The sequence below is a fragment of the Apodemus sylvaticus genome, chromosome 15, assembly GCF_947179515.1.
Source record: "Apodemus sylvaticus chromosome 15, mApoSyl1.1, whole genome shotgun sequence".
Taxonomy (NCBI): domain Eukaryota; kingdom Metazoa; phylum Chordata; class Mammalia; order Rodentia; family Muridae; genus Apodemus; species Apodemus sylvaticus.
Genome location: NC_067486.1, coordinates 83,449,469 through 83,470,732, shown reverse-complemented (window position 1 = coordinate 83,470,732; position 21,264 = coordinate 83,449,469). Strand labels below are relative to the sequence as shown.

At 51.3% G+C, this 21,264-nt stretch overlaps 2 protein-coding genes across 3 annotated transcripts; both read right to left on the bottom strand.

The window, feature by feature from the left end:
• Positions 1 to 375: 375 nt before the first annotated feature.
• On the bottom strand, positions 376 to 11,512 carry Ess2 (ess-2 splicing factor homolog). Of its 2 annotated transcripts, none has more exons than XM_052158721.1 (10): positions 11,333 to 11,512; positions 10,267 to 10,435; positions 10,083 to 10,178; positions 7,923 to 8,095; positions 7,693 to 7,810; positions 7,219 to 7,352; positions 6,415 to 6,517; positions 5,714 to 5,823; positions 2,714 to 2,829; positions 376 to 1,989 (listed from the first exon to the last, which is right to left on the bottom strand). In XM_052158721.1, exons 1-10 carry the CDS (start codon positions 11,474 to 11,476, stop codon positions 1,710 to 1,712), a joined length of 1,443 nt encoding a protein of 480 aa, XP_052014681.1. In that variant the 5' UTR covers positions 11,477 to 11,512; the 3' UTR covers positions 376 to 1,709. The 2 variants fall into 2 exon arrangements, with proteins under 2 accessions (XP_052014681.1, XP_052014682.1); XM_052158722.1 differs by having other exon boundaries at positions 7,923 to 8,092.
• A 2,292-nt stretch (positions 11,513 to 13,804) lies between these two features.
• On the bottom strand, positions 13,805 to 15,236 carry Gsc2 (goosecoid homeobox 2). The gene is made up of 3 exons (XM_052158161.1): positions 14,948 to 15,236; positions 14,559 to 14,812; positions 13,805 to 13,915 (listed from the first exon to the last, which is right to left on the bottom strand). The coding sequence occupies exons 1-3, from the start codon at positions 15,234 to 15,236 to the stop codon at positions 13,805 to 13,807; spliced, it is 654 nt and encodes a 217-aa protein (XP_052014121.1).
• Positions 15,237 to 21,264: the final 6,028 nt, after the last annotated feature.

The window sequence follows — 21,264 nt, the reverse complement described above, 5'->3', positions numbered from 1 at the left end:
AGAGACCTTTGTTGTGTAAGCTTCACCACACCGTCTCCAGGAATGGGACAGCCTGCCTGGAAACTTGCTAGTTTACCCATTCTGTAGACCTGCAATGCCCAACTCTCAGCAGCCCTCAAAGTGCCTAGATGTCACTTCCTGGTTACCATCTCTCCTTACAGACTCCCTCATGCTGGCCAAATGCTTGAGGTGGTCAGCACCTAGACCACACCCTTGCTTCCCACTCTCAGAGGGATCTAAGCTCAACTTTCCCTAGTCCAGGGTCCCGGCTCCTGCTCTGAAGGCCCCAGGGAGGCCTCACCGTGCGGTTAGTACAGGCCGAATTTGCGTCTGTTACCTTGATAGAAAACACTAAACACTTGATAGAAAACTAGGTAAGGGGGAAATGGTTTATTCAGCTCACACCTCCAGGTCACAGTCCATCACTGAGGGAAGCCAGAGCAGGAGCCCAAGCAGAAACTGAAGCAGAGACCATCAAGGAGTGCTGCTTCCTGGCTGGCTTCCTCTCTAGTTTCTTCCCAGGCTTTCTGACACAAGCCAGGACCACTGGCCCAGGGATGCCACTGCTGGGTCCTGCCCGCCTACATCAGTTAGCAATCAAGAAAATGTCTGCAGACATGCGTCAGGCCAAGCTGATGAGGTAATTCTTCAACTGAGGTTCTTCCTTCCTGGGTGATTCTAGCTTCTGTCAACAACTAAGTAGTACAAAGCCCAAGGAGGAAGGTACCCAAACCCAGTGGTCTTCAGAGTGCTGAGAGGTCTCAGAGGTCCAATGCCAGCAGACAGAAAGGTGGCTCTCATGGAATTAAAGCAAGACCCAGGCAAGGTGTCAGGGGGAGTCAGAGGGCAAGCCCTAGATGCCACTTGTGGCCTGAACACTGTAGGCTGAGGGATTAAATCACAGTTTTTGACTCTGTTAGGCCAAGAAGCGACCCTTTGGCTCTCTCTCTGTAGGCGCAGGCTCCCAGGCATAGCTGGCCTCTAGTCACCTGAGGACTAGTGACTCTCAGCTGCAGGTTTGCAGGGAGCCCACACTCTTCTCATAGTACAGCTCAGGCTGAGGTAAGGCTGGTGTCTCAGCAGAGTCCAGTGGGCAGAGCTGAAGAACAGTGGGTCAAGCAGAGAGGAGGACAGGAAGGCAGACAGACTGCTGGGAGGAACTGGCTCAAGTCACAGGAAGAGGACTGGTCCTGGTGAGCCTGATATTGCAGGCTCTACCAGAGCCTGTAACCAACAAACCGAATGGTCTTGCTGGGAGGCCCACGAGCTCAATGGTGCAACTTTTGGGGTCTGTGCTATCCTTTACAGAAGGTTCACGGAGTGATCTCAGCATAGGAGGAGGCAGCTCTGTGAGCTAAAGGTTCCTCCCTTAGAGCCCCTTAGTTCTAACCCCGAGGTCCCAAGACACCCACATGGGGGACGTGGATCAGGAGCCCGGGCAGACAGTGCCAGGTGTTCTTTAATGCGGTCGATTGGGGGTTAACTAGAAGGCATTTCAGCAGGGCCCTAGGGACAGCACCATCACTATACTTCCAAGGGAGTGGTTGGGGTAATCTGCCAACCTGGCCAAGGGAGCAGCACTATATACTTGTGGTTCCTGGAATAATCAACTGCCCGTGGTCTGGGTCTCCAAGGCCTGGAATCCTCTGAGGAGCAGAAAGCTGCCCTAGATGCTCCACAAACATCCACAGGTCCAGCCAGGCCTGGCTCTAAAAGAAGTCTGAAGCTTTGCGCCGGGCAGGGAGCTGCAGCAGGTTGTCTGTGATGGAGGCTGGGTCCTGTGTGAGGGGTGTGCGTGTAGCAGACCCAGGGGCTGGGGTGCTTGTGGGTGTCTGCGGCCCACCAGCTGGAGTCTTGAGGTGGGAGGAGCGTGCTGGGGATGGCGTATAGCTGGCCCGCAGGGCACGGTCTGTGTACTTGCTGGCTGTCCTGCTTACGAGGCGCTGTAGGGCTGGGGACATGGCTGGGCTCAGGCCCTTGGGAGTAAGACTGTAGAGAAGGGACAGAAGAAAGTTAGCAGGTAAGGGCATCCCTCAGCCCCCAGGAGGAGCCCTATCTGAGACATGGTCACCCTGAGCTGCGAAGGATAACACTGCTCACACAGCAGTCAGGCCAAACCTGAGGCCCTGTGGAATGCTTCCCGTGGCTGTGGGGCTGAATGGATCACAGGCCTTTGAAAGCTGGAGTCTCCTACCTCTATGTAACGCGAATGACATTGACCCCACAGGATTAACAGGAGCTCTAGTCAGGTAAGGAGTCAGAAGAGGCACCTCTTAGGGAAAGGCCAAGGCCGGGCGGTGGTGGTGCACGCCTGTAATCCCAGCACTCTGGGAGGCAGGGGCAGGCGGATTTCTGAGTTCGAGGCCAGTCTGGTCTACAGAGTGAGTTCCAGGACAGCCAGGGCTACACAGAGAAACCCTGTCTCGAAAAAACCAAATCCAAAAATCAAAAAAAAAAAAAAAAAAAAAAAAAAAAAAAAAGGCCAGGAAGAATACTGAGGAAAGATGATGGAGAGGGCCTCCCAGCCGCTCCACACAAAGCCACATTCTGCAGCAGAGAAGCAGCCACAGCACTTAGATGAACCCTGTGGATACCCTGGGCTCTGCCCTGCAGGCTGTTTACACACAGGCCTCAGAGGCTGAGAGAGTAGGAATGGGGCAGGCACAAACTTGTCTCCACCCTACACCTACCCAAGGCCCCCACTGCCTCTCACCTGGCCAAGTTCTCTGTAACTCTCCGCAATGCTTCCTGCTTCTTGGCCCGGTTTTTGGCAGCCGCTTCGTTGGCCATCTTCAGGCCCAGACGCTCCCTGCGTCCTGGCTCCAAGATCTGTAGGGCAGCAGCAGCAGGCACGTGGGTGAGCTGTGCTGACCCGTTACCTGGCCAGGCAGTCCGTGATCCAGGAGAACGGCTTCTGCGCACCCTTTTCCTCATGGCTGCTACAACCCCAGCTACTCACCTTTCCCTACCACAGCTTCCTTCCCAATACTCCCCACCCCAACTGGATCTAGTACTATATTCCTGCAATCCCAGCAATTGGCAGGAGACTGTAGAATTTGAGGACACCCTGAGCTACACAGTGAGACCCTGTGTCAACAAACAAACAAATAAAACCCCCAAATGGCTCAGTGGATAAAGGTGTTTGTTAAAAGACTGACAACCTGGTTGGAATCCCCTCCTGAGACCCCAAGGTTGGAAAGAGAGAAGAACCACTCTTAAAGGAAGTCCTCTGACCTCCACATATGTGCTGTGGCATGTGCCATGCATAATGTTTACACACATACTCACACACAAATAAATATAAAACAAAACAAAATAAGGGGCTGAGATCTGGGTGTGGTGGAGCATGCCTTCAGTCTCAACACTGGGAGGCAGATCTCGGAGTCTGAGGGCAGCTTTGATCCACATAGTTTCAGGCAAATCTGAGCTACATAGTGAAACCCTGTCTCAAGAAACAAAAATAGCTAGTCCCAGCACTTCAGATCCTAAAAGAGATGGAACCTGGCCCTGGGTCAAATCCCCAGCACAACACAAAACAAGAACAAAATCAAACAAACAGAAACAGTTTAAACCCCGTCCCCTTCTGGCTGTTTTCACAAGTGTTTGTATTGACGGCCTTCACTTTTTCGGAACTTCCTTCGCTGTCACCAATACTCAGGACCTAGTTTATTCTATCCCGCAAAGGCCTGGCAATCCTGCACCATCTGAAACACCATCTTTTCTATACCTTCCACTCTTCCTTGTCTGTCCCCAGCTTTCCATCCTGCTTGACACTTGGGCACAAAGGACACAGCAGGCTACATCTGCCCTGTCCTCTGCAGAGCAGAATTCTCATCTTAGAAAAGACCATGGGGGTGGGGGGATTTCTAGTGTTGCTTCCTGTGCAACCAGTCAGAGCCCTGGGCCCAGAGCATCTTGTTTGTTCCTCTCTCATGTTTGTCTTGGTTATCTTACATCCCAGACAGAGTCTATAACCAAAACCTCCAAAATCTCTCCCCATGATTTGTCTAGGTGTGCAGTACACAGCCTCTACAATCTGCTCTAGGGAAGGACCCACAGGCCCATGTCAGGGGACCTGCTGGCTTGGTCGACGAAAGTGGTGTCAGAAGCACAGCACAAGTCTGACATTCACTTTCTGAGAATGCTACCCCTGGTGACTCTGAGTCCACTGCTGTACTAATGTGACCCCTTCCCACCACATTCCAAACAGGGAGTTGGAAGACCTGGCTTAAGATGATCTGTGACCCAGCCACTAAAGCATATCTATACATTTACACAACACCTGATCCTGTTGGGTTTCCAAAAGAGATTCACATTCTTGGTCTGCCCATGGGGTCAGCATCCTCATAGTATGCACACTCTCAAGTTTCAGGGACTTTTCTCTGAAAAGTTCACTTTCCAAACTCCAAACACTGTTTCATCCACAAATGCCCAATAGCCCTGGACATTGTATGTTTTCTCCCAAGAGCTCTCGGGCATTATCCGCTCACCACTCATCCGTGCCTGACTGTATATGCTGGCTGCTTACCATTCATCCGTGCCTGACTGTATATGCTGTCTGCTTACCTTTAGTTCATCCGTGCCTGACTGTATATGCTGGCTGCTTACCTTTAGTTCATCCGTGCCTGACTGTATATGCTGTCTGCTTACCACTCATCCATGCCTGACTGTATATGCTGGCTGCTTACCACTCATCCGTGCCTGACTGTATATGCTGTCTGCTTATCTTTAGTTCATCCGTGTCTGACTGTATATGCTGTCTGCTTACCACTCATCCATGCCTGACTGTATATGCTGGCTGCTTACCACTCATCCGTGCCTGACTGTATATGCTGGCTGCTTACCACTCATCCGTGCCTGACTGTATATGCTGTCTGCTTACCTTTAGTTCATCCGTGCCTGACTGTATATGCTGGCTGCTCACCACTCATCCATGCCTGACTGTATATGCTGGCTGCTTACCTTTAGTTCATCCGTGCCTGACTGTATATGCTATCTGCTTACCTTTAGTTCATCCGTGCCTGACTGTATATGCTGTCTGCTTACCACTCATCCATGCCTGACTGTATATGCTGGCTGCTCACCACTCATCCATGCCTGACTGTATATGCTGTCTGCTTACCTCTAGTTCGCGCTCCACCTGACAGGGGCCACATGCTGTACACCAGGCCCTGTCTGACTTGGACTTTCCATCAGAGCTGCTTTACGTCTTGACCTCCATTCTACCCATCCCTACAATTCTGGGTTCACACTGTACTATCTTTGTTTTTTTGGTTTTCGAGACAGGGTATCTCTGTGTAGCCCTGGCTGTCCTGGAACTCACTCTGTAGACCAGGCTGGCCTCAAACTCAGAAATCTGCTTGCTTCTGCCTCCCAAGTACTGGGATTAAAGGTGTGCGCCTGGCCATACTGTATTACCTTGTGTATCTTTAATGATGCTATGTAACCAGAGGCTAGCATATAGCCCTTCTGGGGACACATGGTATCCCATAGTCTTCATGCCTACAGGGCAGAGTTCCTGGTCTGACTCTGACGGTGTAGTCTCCAGACCTGCCTTGTTGCCTTGGCATGGTGTCCACTCTTCCAACCCATCTGACAGTCCTACCATTAACGCCCCCTTCTACAGACGTCCAGTGCCGTGCTGAGTCCTGAGCAGCTGGTACTAAGGTATCCAAACTGAGTCCCAGACCCATCCCTGTTCAGCACAACACACCTTGAATGTGGGTCCAGGTGTCCTGTCCACATAGGGGCTCTCGGATCCTTCAACTCGCAGGGGTGTGTTCTCAACCTCCCCCCATGTCATCAGTGGGGACTCATTCACACCTGCAGAAGGAGAGCACACACCTCAGGCTGGTGTACCTAGTGCGGGGAGTTATCTTTCTCCCTAACACATGTAGCCTAGCTGCCATTAAGACTAACAGACAAATTCCTCCCCTTCCCTAACAATTTGAAGGGAAAATTCAAAAACAGCAGTGCCCAAAGGCAAGATGGCTGCACTTAGGTCAGCGAAGGCAAGTCTACTGGACCCCATCCTAGCACAGGGCCAGGGGTGTCAATGGAAGAAAACACTCTTGCTTTCCTAAATGCTAGTGCAACCATATGGTGCCTTCATATGTGACACCCTACGGTGCCACATTACAGCAACCAGCACTTAGTGTGGAGGCCATGCGTAGTGGGGCACCAAAGACAGCCAAGCTTCACCTGCCTCTCTTGAAGAGACTGTAGGACTAGTGTCCAGGACCTCTCCACCTACAGATCTCCAGATTTAGATCTCTAAGAACTATGCATACCTATAGCAGTCTGCCCATCCACACCACAGGCAAAACCAGAGCACACTGAGGCATTGCGGGTCACACGTGGGCGAGTCTAGCCTGTGCACAGCCGTCTAGCCTAGGCTTAGAGCCTATTTCTTACCAGGAGCAGGAGAAGGAGTGGCAACAAATCCAAAGCCGCCCACTCTGGGGGACTCCTGGGGAATGAGCTCCTTGCCATCAGGGCCAACCTTGCCCTGTTTGTGCTGGAAGAGGGAGAGAGAGAGCAGTGTCAGGGGCTCTCCAGAGCCATGCAGCTATGCCACGGGAGGCGCTGAGATACACGTCCGAGGCACTTCTCTCTGGTAAAGTGCTGGGCTCTAGGAGAGGGAAGACCCCCGTTCTCACCTCTCCGCAAGGGCGTTGAGGAACCTGAACAGTGAACATCTAGAAAAGGGTGCCCCCTTCCTCCACCCAAGGAGGAGCAATGCTACAGAGGGCCCGTGCTGGCTCCCCCTGCAGCATCTGAGTCTTCCCTTCTCTTGCCTCCTCCAACCCCATGACGATCTGGGACACTCTGGGGGCACTTACTCCTCCCGATCCCAGGCTCTCAGTGGCCAGACCCTTTCTGGCACTTCCCAGTATACGCCGCTCCTCTCAGCTCGCTGACTGCTATATAGGTATATATATGTATGGTGTATGTATATAGATACAGCCTGCAGAAGCGTCTCTGCTCTCTGGCCAGCACCACAGGGCTGGTATGGACAGCATAGACCCTATGTCTAGCCTCACTGCAAGGGGCCAATAAGGAGTACAGGCCCTACCAGGGGCTGCGGTGGCTCTGACAACCAAGCTTCACCCAGCCTCAGGAAAACCCGAACGGACAGGGGCAGCCAAGGTGGAGGCCATCCCCCTGCAGCACCCCCCAGGTCACCTGCCCCGCTGCCTGCCGGCTTTGCTAACTCACCTGGGCATTAAGGGCAGCCGCCTGCTGAAGCTGCGACCTGCTCACAGCCTGACTGAAGGGGTCCCGGAGGAAACGTGTGTTCTTATGGACTATCTGCCGCGGCTTCTTAAACAACTGCTCTTCATCTGGGACACCTATCAAGCGACAAACAACGAAGGAGACAGCAGGGCTCAGGGGGCGGGGCATGCCTCACCTCGGCCTTGAGTCATGCAGCCTGAGGCTGAAAGCGTACCTCCTCAGCTAAGTCTCCCTGGCAAGGCAGGGCAGAGCAGAGCCACCTTAGCTCACAGACCCTCAACAAAGCAGTAGGGAAGACCGCAATGTCCCCAAAATGTCACACATTGCCCCAACCCCAAGATGGACCACACTGCAAGTGAACATGTACATATAGACCTTTAAAGCTGGCTCAAAGGTAACAGGATAGAGCACTGCAGCCCTTGTCTCCCGCCCCGCCCTTCCGTCCTGCTCACTCACCCTCGGGATAGTACATGAGAGAGTTCTTGGCCTTGTACTTCCAGGTCTCCACGCCAGCCTGACTGCTCTCAATGGCTTGATGCTCTGCCGATGGGAGTTCAAGATTATCTTTCTGTCGCTATGGTGACATGGGGGGAAAGTAGGGTCAGATAGTCACCCAGACCCTGTACCTGTGGCCCTGGGACTCCATCCCAAAAGAAGATGTCTTTGTTTTCAAGTTCCAGGGATACCTTCTCAAATTCCTCCTCAGCCTGGTAGAGCCATGCATGGCGGGCATGGCTTTTTTCCTTGGCCACCTCCATGATCTCCTGGAAGGAGGCATTGTCCTCACTTGTGTAGCGGCTCAAGAAGACATCCAGGCTGGGCAGTGGTTCCTTCTCCTCCTCCTCTCCAGCCTCTCCTGCTAAGGGAATCACAATACCACACACAGCATGACTACCACTGTTAGGACTGGGGAAGACCGCCCCACTTCGTAAGAGCTAGAACCCTAGCTCCTGCCAGGTGACAGACAAACTCCGACTCCGACTGTTCAGGCAGACCCTGGTGGCAACCACAGCTGACTGACCAGCTCCATTCATCTGCTGGATGCTGAGAGAAGTCTGGCATCTGGTTGACGAGCAAAGGGGCGGGGGCAGATACTAAAGCAAAAGCTCATGCTACTAGCAGAGGCTCTTCCTCTGCCCAAAGTGCACTAACCCTGTAGGATCTACTCCAGAGCCCACGAGCTCTTCTTTCCTCCTGGAATTGTCTTTCCCTTTCTGACTGATATTGTGGGCGAGTGGCGACCACTAATGCCTCAGGGTATGACAGTTAACTACTAAGGCAGGAGCCGGAAAAGCCGACCATACCACCCTGACCCATGCCAAATGGAACTCTTGTAGAAGCAGCACTGCAAACTTTGGGGGACATGGAGGTGAGGTTTCTCATGTGCTCTGACAGTCTTGACCCCCAGCTGTGTGCCAGCTAATGCTAGACACAGTGGTTATAAGTTCAAGTCTTGAGGTTAGAAAAAGACAAACTTAGGCCAGGTGGTGGTGGCATATGCCTTTAATCCCAGAACTCAGGAGACAGAAACACGTATTATTTGAGTTCAATGTCATCTTGATCTACAGAGCAATCTCCAGGCCAGCCAAGGCCGACACAGAGAAACCTTTTGTCTCAATAAGTAAATAAATAAATAGGAAAGAAAGGAGCAAACCTGGGCTCCATCCTATTGTTATTCCTAAAACCTACAGAAGTTACAGTCTTTGGAAGCCTGATGCCTGCATGTGTAATTACAAGGACTCCTATATTTACTGACAAAATATATGTATAAAAAGAAAACATCTTCAAATTGTCCTATTTCTCTGCTGTTCTTCAATTAAGGGTCAAGCTCCAAGACTGACTTCTAACGTAACAGGTCCGTGGCAGGAGAGGCTGGGCTGCTGAGAAACACGTTGTGTGAGCATGCCGCACACCTGCCCTGGTACAGTAAGTACGCTGTCAGCTAGGGCCTGGCACAGAAATGCCTTCATCACCTCTAGTGATATATCCTGCTACTGACCCAGACAAGTCCCTTAGTGGCATACTCACATACACATAGATGTATAAAGTGTTCCACTAACCTTAAGATACATCTCATACTTGGCATGGTAACATGTGGAAGACAAAATGTTCCTCTCTGTTCTACGTGTCTGTTAATGGTTCCTCTGTTCTACGTGTCTGTTAATGGTACCGTATACCATGTACTATTCTAAATGTGGAACATATGGGTGGAAGCAAGACCTAGACCCTGCTCTCCTGGAGGGCTTGCCAGTTTGTTGTCCTATTTCTCTGCTGTCTTAGGGTAAGAGGCAAGAAACAGAAATACCCCCCATCCCCCATCCCCCCAACCCCCACCCCCAACAGTGAGGGAAACACAGACTCTCTGGTCTGAACAAAACAAATCAGAAAACCAAATGCAGTCAGTGAGGAACAGAGTACCACGTGGCTCCAACTTTACACAAAAGTTCAAGAAGCCAGTGTCCAGACTAGCTTGTGCCTTGAAGCCCAAACAGGTCACCTGAACGCCGACCTGAAGCAGACACAAGCGACTGCCTTGGAAGAAAGGAGATGGAGGGGCCTGAGGCATTTTCTGGAGACTCAGCTCACAAGGCAAAGGCCGGTGCACTGAACAGACTGGTGACGGCCCTGGGCTCTCCTTCCTTCCAGATAGGCCAGAGGCAGAGAACACAGCTCCTCCACAACTAGGAGCTGGCCTCAGCTCTTCTGCCTCCCAGATCAGTCTCTCTGATCTCAAAAGTTGATACTTAGGAGACCCCTCATGGATGAAATGTGACCCTAAGAAAATTCACAAGAAAACGATTCCCAAGTAGTCTTCACTATGAGACCAAAAGAATAAGTTTACTCACCATCATCTAGGTCCCGGCCCTGGTTCCGGGGCTTGCTGCCTAGCACGCCGGAGCCCGGGTGTACCTCAGGAGTTTCAAAGGTGGCTGGGGTAACATCTGAGGGAAGCAAATTAGAAATTAGAGTGAGTCTTACATGAAAAGAGACTTTTCCCTAAGCCTTCAACAGTGGGATCCATCAACTTACAGGGAGGTGGAGGTTCCCGAGATATCTTGCCCAGGGCGGAGCCAAACTTGATGGCAATCTGGCGCATGCGCTCCAAATCTCCGTTTTCCTCAGCTTCTAGGTACTCCTTCTGTGCCTGTAGCTTCTCCACATCAGGGAAGAAGTCTCTCTGGATAACTGTCTGAAGTCCCTGCCATAAGCAATCAGAACAAAAGCCAGAGTTGGCACCCAGAAGTCCTGACTCCCAGCCCACCCTTGTTCATGTTCCACCCCTTAGACCGACTGTTCCCTTTGCCTACCTGGACCTGGACGACTGAGATCTGCAACATAGTTGTGAACTGCGGTTTCTAGTAAGACTGTTTTCCCACGTGGCTCTGACATATTTCTTAACATTACTGAACAATCTCTTGAAGCCCATGAAATCTCTAACTGATCTTTCTCTCTCCTGGCTCCATCTAGAACACCAGCCACACTAATGTGCATAGTGTCATCCTCATCTTACCCAGGAATTTTTATTTCAATCCCAGCCTTTCTCTTGAAAGCTAGTCACCACACCACCACCACAGGATAAAGTCCGCGAGATTTCACACCCAGCCTGCCCTTGCTGTGAAACTGCGAGTCTGTCTGTACCGTCAGCTGCAAGGCGATGGCCGAAGCTAGCAGAGCCCAGAAGCGTCCTAAATCTATCCAGTCGAAAACCAACTCTATGTCAGTCTGTCGTCTGGAGTGTTTGCAGTGGGACCCTTAACTGGAAGGGCAACTGAGACCCATTTACTCAATGACGTGGCCAGTTTCACGGTCTAATTCTGGGACCCCCAGCCTTTGACACTTTACAGCCTTCCAGAAAGTCACTCGAAAAACGTGTCAAAATTCTACAAGAAACTATTTCCTTGACCCTTAACAGAAAATTGAATGCCCACTTCTGCACTGTTTTCTTGGTTTTCGATGCTTTCCAAACCCAAAGACAGTTGTTACACTTCCATGAGCCTCTGAGAGTGCCAGGACCAGAAAAAAGTCAAAGGACTAGAGAGGAACGCGAATCGGGGGAGGGGCCCGGAAGTCGCCAGCGCTCGCACTGAGCTGGTACCTCGATGTACTCTTCTTCATCCAGGACCCGCTGCCGCCTGCTCGCAACTCCGGCCTCTCCGGCCTCCCCAGCCGCGCGCTTCCTCGGGGGCGCGGACGCGGAGGACAGAAACAGAGAACCCGTCGAGGTCCCGGGCGTCCCCATCGCTATCCCAGAACCGCTCGGGCGGCGTCGACGCACTCCAACAGCCAGCCAATGGAGAAGCAGTATTTTTGTAACAAAGCCGGCGCTCCAATGATGTCACTGGGAGCGCCGGATCTTAAGGAAGTTGTAGTCTTTTATCCCGACCCAGGTTGCTCTTGCCTGTCTAGACTATGAGCACTAGGGGGAACTACGGGGTGACTGTTTGACGCCACAGTCCCTCTGTTACAAGTTTCAATTCTTTTAAAAAAAAATTGCAGATGCTTCAAAGACATTTTTAAATACTTCAAAAAAAGATTAAGTATGACTTCCAAACTCATAAAAAGAACACTAAGACAATTCTTCCCATATGGTTATCTAACAAAATTTAAATGAAAAGGACAAAAGGGTGCTGAAGTCTCTGGGTTGGATCTATTAGTCCCCTGCCTGCCAGGATGGGTTTCCCAAAAGAGGCCTGTTGTCACTGAAAGCATTCACGGAGCTTTCTTCCTAAGGGAGATCATGAATTAGGTCAAAGAAGCTCTAGCCCAGAATGATTTGTTACAATTTTGCTCTTCCAATGATCTCTTCCTTCACTGTGAGTCATTGGGGACTTTATGACCATGTCCCTGCATCCAGAGGGTTGACCATACAATAGAAAAAAACACACGCTAAAATCATCCTGCAAATGTGTAAAGTTACATCTGTGACCTGCAGGGAGTCTGCACTCAGAGCATCTCCATTCTACACAGGACATGTCAAGTGGCATTTCCCCAGGCAGAACATGGTTGCAGATCGAAAGGATGGATGGATAGGCACCAGACCATGGGAAGGCCCAGCAGTGGGGATGGAGTAAGGCAATTGCCAAAGCGGACCTTTCATTACACAGTGCATTGAAGGAGATGACACCAGAGGGGTAGAGCCAGGTTGCACAGTATCTTTGGAGTCCTGGCAAGAAATAATATTTTTATTTTTAATTACAGAGAGGCCCTGGGTGAGGTCAGGTGAAACCCAGAGAAAGCTGTGATGGGAGTGCAGCTCTCATGAGGTTGGCACACCCATGGCTGCACAGGTATGCTTCAGTAATGGATGGTATGCTTCAGTAATGGACATAAAGCAATTAGTAATCAAGAACTCTGTGACTTATGTGCCTTAAACAGGCCAGGGAATGCAGGAATAGTTTGCTGTATATATGGTTCCTGTAACAAGCCTGTGGGCTTCCAAGTGATGTCAGAGGTACAGACTGACAAATACCTAGCTCAGGGGGACAGGCCTGGACGGGAGACAGAGAGGTGGGAACTGGATTCCATGGATGGAAAAGATATATCAAGAAGAGCATGGCAGGGGCCGAAGAGATGACTCATCCGATACAAGCATTTGTTGTTCTTCCAGAAGATCTGGGTTCAGTCCCCAGCATCAACACAGCGACATACAACTATCCATATCTCTACTTTCAGGGGTCTCAATACCCTTTCTGGTCTCCATGGGCACCAGGCAAACGTGGTGCACATGTGTGTGTGTATACACACACACACACACACACACACACACACACATACAGGCAACACACAGAGCTGTGCACTCGCACACATGCACCTGGACACACAGCCAAAGATTCCCCCATCTGTGAAGCTGGTTGGTAGTGTCTACAGGCCCAAGGTAGCAAATCCCCAGGAGGCCTTGCCACCATCTACCGGTTTTAATTCTGAAGGGGGAAACACGGTACTGGGACTGAGGAGTTGTTGAGCTGTGCTCTGCAACATGTGTTGATCCACACCCCACCCCAACTCCCTGGAAAGGGAGAGAGGAGCCAGCTCCTGAGCAGGCGTGAAATGAAGCGGGAGACAGCAGTGCTTGGAAGCCTGGACTGCTCTGTGGTCTGTGTAGGTCTTGCTTAGTTCTTGGCATCGGCTCAAGGCTGAGAGGAAGGCGCAGATGCAGGGACCTGGAAATTACCAACTATAACCTTCTTCTTCCACAGGTCCTGACACCAGGGCCCAGGCAGGGCCTTTGAGGGCAGAGTAAGGCCAGGACTGAACAGACCGCACTGCCTTGCATAGTGAGGTGGAGGGACAGAGGAGAGGCCAGTCTCAGAGGCAGGCTCTGTGTCCTGCACGGAGCTAGGGTTTCTCTAGGTGCTGATGGTGGCTGAGAAGCGGACCTGCTCTGTGTCTGCGCGTCACCTGCAGGGGTTTCTGGTTCCTGCCCCACATGCCCTCCCTTCATGGGTGAGAAGGCTTTGGAACCCCTGTCCCCCAGCACCGGCAGCATTAGTTCCTGTTTAAGTAGGTCTGTCCCCCTCCCACTGTCCCCCCTTCCGTGTGCTCCACTTCACAAAGCCCGGAAGAAACTTCAGACACCATCAACACTCTCCTTGTGGGGTTTCTTAGTCCCAGGCAGGAGCCTCGATGAAGAAGCACGCTTTTGGTGTCGCCACTTGGCCCGGCGGTTCTTGAACCAGACCTGAGGAGGAGGGAGACCAAGACAGCTCAGGCCCCAAGGACCAACCTCCAAAGAACTTTGGAAGGGTTGATGGCTGGGCTAGGTGTTAGGCTTCACCATGGAGGTGTAGGCCAACAGATCTGTGCCACCTCATGCCTCACAGAGACAAAAAGGGCCAAGACTCCCTGCTTTCCTGGTCTGCCCAGCCTGAGCCCAGTAGCAGCCACAACCACCAGGATCTCCCCCCCCCCTCTCCTCTCCTCTCCTTTCCTCTCCCCTCTCCCTTTCCCTTCTCTCTCCATCCCCACTCCCCCCCCACACACACACACCCTGTGTAACCTAGGTGGCTTCTCACTATGTGGGGAAAATGACTCTGACGAGCACATGATCCTCCTGCCTCCATCCCCAAGTGTTGGGATTACAGATGCATGCCACTATGCCTGACAAGTTTCGAACATTTCTTAACTTTCTCACATCTAGGGCAGGAACAAATAATTTCATCATCCGGTTAAACTGGGGAGTCGGACAAAGTCAGGGAAAACGACTCTTAACCCCTTCCAGTTCCAGCGACACCCAAATAACGTGCTGGAGTGATCATGGGGGTCTCCCTCCAGGTAGACGGCTACGAGGTGAGGACTCCAGGCTGCGGGCCGAACACACCCACCTCCACGCGCTCCTCCCGCAGGCGGATGCGGAGCGCCAAGCGTTCGCGCGTGCCCACGTCGGGATACTGGTTCTGTACGAAGAGCGCCTCGAGCGCCTGCAGCTGCTCCTCGCTGAAGATGGTGCGGTGGCGCCGCGTGCGCCGCTGCGGGCCGGGGCCGCTAGTGCCGGTCAGTGCCGGGGAGCCTGCGCTCGGCGCCGTCAAGGGGGAGGGCGACGCGGGCGCCAGCCTCAGCGGCCACGCTAGCCGCAAGCCTGCGGGGCGAGGCGGGGCGGGGTGCGGTCAGGCGTAGGGTTAGGGTTCGAGGTGGGGTTAGGGGGAGCTGGGCTCGTCCCGCCCAGCCGCCCCGCGAGATCCCCGCCTAGCCTTGCCCCTCTGTGCACACTCACCCGGTCCAGATGCCGTCTCCGGGGTTCCGCGGGGTGCAGCGCGCGGGGTGCAGCAGCAGCAGCAGGCGCAGGGAGCAGCGGGGACTGGCGCTTCGGGTTCGTCTTGCTCGGCTGGGTTCCGACCACCGACGGGCTGCAGCGGCCGCGCTGCGGGCCTGCGCTCCGGCAGGCTGGAGAGGATGTGCTCGATGGAGAAAGGACAGGGTCGCCCGGGGTCCCTGCGGCTCGCTGCGCTGCCTGCAGTCGCCATGCCCACGGGCAGACGGCGTGAAAGGCGGAATATATACATAGGGGGTGGGTAGGAGGTGCGGTAATCCCCAGACCCGGCATCGCGTTTGCGCGTGCTAATCCCGTCGCCAGTCCCCGGCGATCTAATCCCCTGCCACCGAGGTGGGCGAGCCCCTCCGTCTGGGTACCAGAGACTGCGCTGCTATCAGGGAGCCCTGCCCTTCTCCCCGTCCAGAGCTGGAGGGGAAGGAAGGGGTCAGGAGCCCAGCCTTTATATTTTCTATGGCACAGTCGCTTGCCAGGATGGATGTCAGCACCCTGGAAACCTCTAACTCACAGAGTCCCCACCACCTCTCTGCCCCTGGTTTCCCTCTTTCTGTCGCTACCCATGAAACAAGATTCATGGAATGAAGATTTCTAGCTCCCCTACTTCGAGTCAGTAGGATAACTACTGCACTTGACAGCTCTTGCTTATTCTGAAGCCCTAGTCTGAACCACCTGTAGAAAAATACCATCTTCAGGGTGGGAAGCTGAGGCTGACTTCCAACTCATAAAGATTTGCATGCTTCTTGTCTCCTGAGTGCTGGGATCAAAGGCACGAGCTGCCAATTCTGTGCCTTCTTTCTAGAGTCTGGAAGATTTTCCTAACCCCTTCTCAGGCTGGCACTCTTGTTATCTCGTCTTAGAAGGTCTCTGCCGCCCTTGCCCTGCTCTGCCATACATCAACATCTAAGAGCTGTTTCGTGTGCCCCTGCCCTACCCTTTGCCCAGGCCAGTTCTGCTTTGTCCACAATATAACTTCTGCCTGCGGTTCTTCCCAACCGAGAGCAAATACTTGGCCCAATTTTTGGTCATGAGCAGACTGCCTCACTTTTACTAAGCGTGTGTCTTGTCTAATGTCATAATACTGATCAACTATCAAGCGTTCATCCAAGTGTTGGGAATGGTGAACCAAGTCTATAGTTGCAGGATTCCAGGGGCTCTGGAGGCTGAGACAAGAAGGATTACTGTGGGGGAAGGGCCAGTCTGGTGAGATCTGTACTAAAAAAAAAAAAAAAAAAAAAAAAAAAAGACCTGGTGTGATGGTACCTTTAATCCCAGCATTGGAGAGGCAAAGGCAGAGGCAATCTTTGTGAGTTCCTGGCTAGCTAGAGCTACATGGCAAGACCCTGTCTCAAAGGAAAAATTATTTGTTCTTAGGGTTTAAGCAGTTACTAGGTATGAGATGTCCAGAACTCCATTGGGCATGGGGTTAAGGGCCCAGGAACATTAGCTGTCAGAGTAGGCAGCATACCTAGTCACCCAACTCCTATATTACCAAATGTAATGGTTCCTATATGATTGGCCCAGGGAGTGGCATTATTTGGAGGTGTGGCCTTGTTGGAGTAGGTGTGTCACTGTGGGCATGGGCTTTGAGACCCTCACCCTGGCTGCCTGGAAGTCAGTCTTCCACTAGCAGCTTCAGATGAAGATGTAGAACTCTCAGCTCCTCCTGCACCATGCCTGCCTGGATGCTGCCATGTTTCTGCCTTGATGACAATGGACTGAACCTCTGAGCCTGTAAGTCAGCCCCAATTAAATGTTGTCTTTTATAGAACTTGCATTGGTCATGGTGTCTGTTCACAGCAGTAAACCCCTAACTAAGACAGAAGTTGGTACCAGGAACTAGGGTATTGCTGTGATAGGCATGAACATGCTTTTGCCCAAGAGGTTTCAGTGGAGAAGAACTTTAATATGTGGCTGTTTTTGTGATGTTTTGGTGAAGAACATGGCTGCTTTTTGCCATTGTCCGAAGAGACTGCCTAGGGTAAAGAGATTTATATTAATGGCATCTGCAAAACTTAAATCAGGCTTGGTAGACCACACCTTCAATCCCTTAGGAGACAGGCATGCAGATCTCTTGAGTTCAAAGTCAGTCTATGGAGCAAGATTCAGAACAGCCAATTTAGGCAGTGAAGGAGCTGGGAAAAAGCAAGCTAGTGATAACAGAACAAGGGGGGCAGTGTTCCAGCTCCTGCAAGCAGCAGAACTCAGCTGCTTCGGCCATGTGTCTCTGGCTTTATATTCAAGAGGAGAAGAAGACTACTGGGACAATTGATACTGGTTAACTGGAGCTAAGAAATTAGTGGTGATTAAGAAAAGACCAGCATCACTGAGGTGAACGTTTCTGGGAAGTGTTTTCTGAGAGCACAAAGAAGCTTTATTCCAGAGATAGCCAAGGTTGTACCTCATGCTGCAACTGTACTTGGTAACATGTAAGATTCATCCAGGTGGTACTGGTTTTGAAGGCATGAAGGCATCATGAAGAACAGCTGAGGTTTGGCACTGTGAGAGGCCATGGAAAGCCATTGGTGAAAGGGCACACCTTTAATCCCAGCATTTGGGAGGCAGAGGCAGGCGGATTTCTGAGTTCGAGGCCAGCCTGGTCTACAAAGTGAGTTCCAGGACAGCCAGGGCTACACAGAGAAACCCTGTCTTGAGAAACAAACAAACAAACAAACAAACAAAAGTGCACCCTCAGTTGTAGTTGACAGCCCAGGACTGAAGGGGTCATGCAAAGGAGTTGAGGCTTGGGACCATGAAGAGAGCCTATGAGAGGCTTTGGTGAAGCTTAGTTGCAGTGGAAGACCCCAGCATATTGGAGATGCCAGTACCATGGGATGACCACCAAGAACAGCAGTGGCAGCGGAGTGGATCAACCTGAACTTAGAGTGCTACAGAGGGCAGAGCAGGAGAAGTGACTCCAGCTCTTTGGAGATGCACAGAAGATCATGTGTGGATCTCAGACACTGGAACAAGAAGCTGTGAAGCTGAAGTTGACTTGGGGACCCCAAGATGTTAAAGATGCCAGAGCCACAGGATGCCTGCCAAGGAAAGCTGCTAACAGGGGGTGGAACCAGCCCAGGAGACAGAACCTTGTTGCAGTCAACAAAGATGAAACAGGAATTGGAGATCTGAAGACTGCTTTGCCATCAGACATGGAGATGCAGAGTTTGGACTTTGCCCAGCTGGTTTCCTGTCTTGCTTGGGGGATTACAGTTAAGTGATCGGATGAATCTCAAAAGAGACCTTGAACTTTGGATGGACTCCCCCCCACACACACACACACAGGGTTTCTCTGTATAGCCCTGGCTGCCCTGGAACTCACTCTGTAGACCAGGCTGGCCTCGAACTCAGAAATCCGCCTGCCTCTGCCTCCCAAGTGCTGGGATTACAGGCGTGCGCCACCACTGCCCGGCCTTGGATGGACTTTTAACACTGTTGAGACTGCTATAGACTACAGGGACTTTTGAAGTTGCACTAAATGTGTTTTGCATTATGCTATGTTTAAGTATGGCCCCCATAGACTCATGTTTGAACAAGCCTGTGGGGGCCAGGGAGAGGAATGTGATGGTTTGTATATGATTGGCCCAGGGAGTGACCCCTATTAGGAGGTGTGGCCCTGTTGGAGTAAGTGTGTCACTGTGGGTGTGGGCTTAAGACCCTCACCCTAGTTGCCTAGAAGCCAGTCTTCTACTAGCAGCCTTCAGATGAAGATGTAGAACTCTCAGCTCCTCCTGCACCATATCTGCCTCGATGCTGCCATGTTTCTGCCTTGATGACAATGAACTGAGCCAGCCCCAATTAAATGTTGTCTTTTATAAAACTTACATTGGTCATGGTGTCTGTTCACAGCAGTAAAACCCTAACTAAAACACCAAGTCCTCTTATAAGTTGTCCTGCTGACTGCACTCTAGTACCAGTGCCCTATGGACTTGAAGTGATGGACATAAGAGTCCCAGAGTGCATTCACTCTGGAAGGCTTATGGGTAGCACCACTAACTCTGTGTGACCTTTTAACCTGCCTCATGGTTATAGAATGGCTGCCATAGCCCCAGACCTCCTATGTGTTCCTTTGGACGTACAACCTTGTCTAGCAGAACTTCATGTAGAACATCTGTGCCTAAACCTACCTCAATGCCCAGGGGTGTGGGGTGGCCCGGCACTCTCACTCAAATTGGAGTTCTGCTCAGAATGGGACAGCAAGGCCAGGGGCAGGAGGGCCTCTGGGATCTCTTCCTCTTTCCATGCCCTTTCTCTTGTATTTCCCTCCCTGTAGGAAGATGACACGGTGCTCTGCCAAAGCCGTGCCCCTGGAGACTTCTCCCTCAGTGCTGCCATTCAGGACCATGTTGAGGTGTCATCGAGCCAGGTCCTGTGCAGGTGGCAGTCATTTGTGTCTTCTGAACTTGCTCAGAGATGACTGGGGCAATACCACTTTTTGTGTGTGTGCCTGTTAGACTTTCTTGTGACACTCTTTCTGAAAATATCAAGCAAACAAGCATCTATTCACCCTAAGTAGGGAAGCAGTGATGGCCAAAGTACGAACACTACCAAAGTCTAACTTAGGAATATGGTTGAGGTTATAGCAAGAGAAATGACTCAAAGTAGCATCACTGTGGTGGATTGAAGGACACTGGCCCCCACAGGCTCAGATGTTTAATGTTTGATCCCAGTAGGTGGTGCTGTTTGCATAGGTTTAGGAGGTGTAGCCTTGTTGAAGGATTTACATCACCGAGGGTGGGCTTTGAAGTTTAAAGGCCACGGTAGGAATGAACTCTTGTCTAAAACTGTGAGCCCAGAAACCCTCCTTCTATAAGCTTCTATAAGCTGCCCCATTATGTTTTATCACAGTAATAGACACATAACTGATGCAGTGACCAAATGTCCTGTTCCACAAGGGTGACAACACTTAGAAGCTGCAAGTCTTTGTTTAGTTTCAGTTAGGGAATAAGGGATATCAAACCAGAGCTTGCCTCCAGGTTCCCCCAACATCCCTCTCTCCCTACCTGGCACACCCTGCCCCCAACTCTGAACTTTCCAGCCAGGAGAATGGGCTGCCCCTCCCCCACAGGTTCCTCCCTATATAATCCAGACATTTTGCACTCACTCCAGTGTTTTCTCTCTCTCTCCATCTCCCCCTTTCTCCCTTCCTCCCTCCCTCTCTCTTTCTCCGTCCCCCTTCTCTCTCCCTTCCTCCCACCCTCTCTCTCTTTCTCTCCTCTTCTTCTTCCTTCTCCTCCTCCTCTTCTCTCTCTGCCCCTTTCTTTCCCTCCTCTATTTTTCTTTCCCCATGTTGATGTCCCTGACCTTGGTCTTTGGGGCCAGTGACCTCGCCCACCTGAGAGCAGGTCCCAGTGAACTGCCTTTACTATTCTCTAACCTGGCTTGAGTTGGTTCATTTCAGCGGTGGAGGAATAATGATCATCTGCTGATCTCACAGCAGCTCTTGCTGCTTCTATCTTCATGAGTAGGGAGAGGCCTTGTAAAGCGCATCCGTTTCGGCAACTTTCTGAGACTCTTGACTTGTTTCCTCCTTTTGTCTTAACAAGGTTCTCTTTGAAGTTTCCTCCTTTAGAACTTCCTAGGTCTCAACGAGACTTTGGAGGAAACTGCTGAACAACAAGAAAAGAAGAAAAATATTTTAAAAATTGAATAAACCAGATTTATTTTGTCTTTGGTTGGGTATATTGTTGGTGCCATATCTAAGAAGCCACAGTTATATCCAAGACTTACTGCTAGGGGCTGGGGATCTACTTCAGATGGGAGAATACTCATTTAGCAGTCACAAAGTTCTAGCTCCAGAAGTGGCGATTGAGGCAGGGCTTTTACAGCCTATAGTTTATAAGCTCGATGTTTTATAACTCTTGTATTGATCCATTTAAGTTAAATTTTGTATATAAAGTAAGATATGGTTTAATACCACCTCCTTCTCTGTGTGTGGGTGCTGGGGATAGAACCCACAGCCTTGAGCATCTAGCCATGCTACGTGAATGCTCTACCAGTAAGTCATATGCCTACCCCACCCCCACTTCAAGGTTTAGCCCTTTTTAGTGTGGTCTGGTGATTGAGCCCAGGGTCACAAGCACAAGCTTTGCCACTCTCTTGGTTTGTGTTTTGAGACAAGGTCCTACTACTGTTACCTAAACAGGCCTCACACTTACCACACAACCAAGAACTTGATCCCCTAGCCCCAGTCCCCAATGCTAAGATTACAGTCATGTGCCATTAACACTGGCTCAAGTTGGAGTTTTTAAAATGTAATACTT

Excerpts from the sequence above, each read along its gene's own strand:
- Ess2 (XM_052158721.1), bottom strand. The coding sequence starts at position 11,476 with ATGGGGACGCCCGGGACCTCGACGGGTTCTCTGTTTCTGTCCTCCGCG. Across the intron at positions 10,179-10,266 it reads TCGGGAACCTCCACCTCCCT|ATGTTACCCCAGCCACCTTT; the intron begins GTAAGTTGATGG and ends TGCTTCCCTCAG. Across the intron at positions 1,990-2,713 it reads GTTACAGAGAACTTGGCCAG|TCTTACTCCCAAGGGCCTGA; the intron begins GTGAGAGGCAGT and ends CCTTCTCTACAG.
- Gsc2 (XM_052158161.1), bottom strand. The coding sequence starts at position 15,236 with ATGTATATATTCCGCCTTTCACGCCGTCTGCCCGTGGGCATGGCGACT. Across the intron at positions 14,813-14,947 it reads GGAGACGGCATCTGGACCGG|GCTTGCGGCTAGCGTGGCCG; the intron begins GTGAGTGTGCAC and ends CTCGCCCCGCAG. Across the intron at positions 13,916-14,558 it reads TGCGGGAGGAGCGCGTGGAG|GTCTGGTTCAAGAACCGCCG; the intron begins GTGGGTGTGTTC and ends CCTCCTCCTCAG.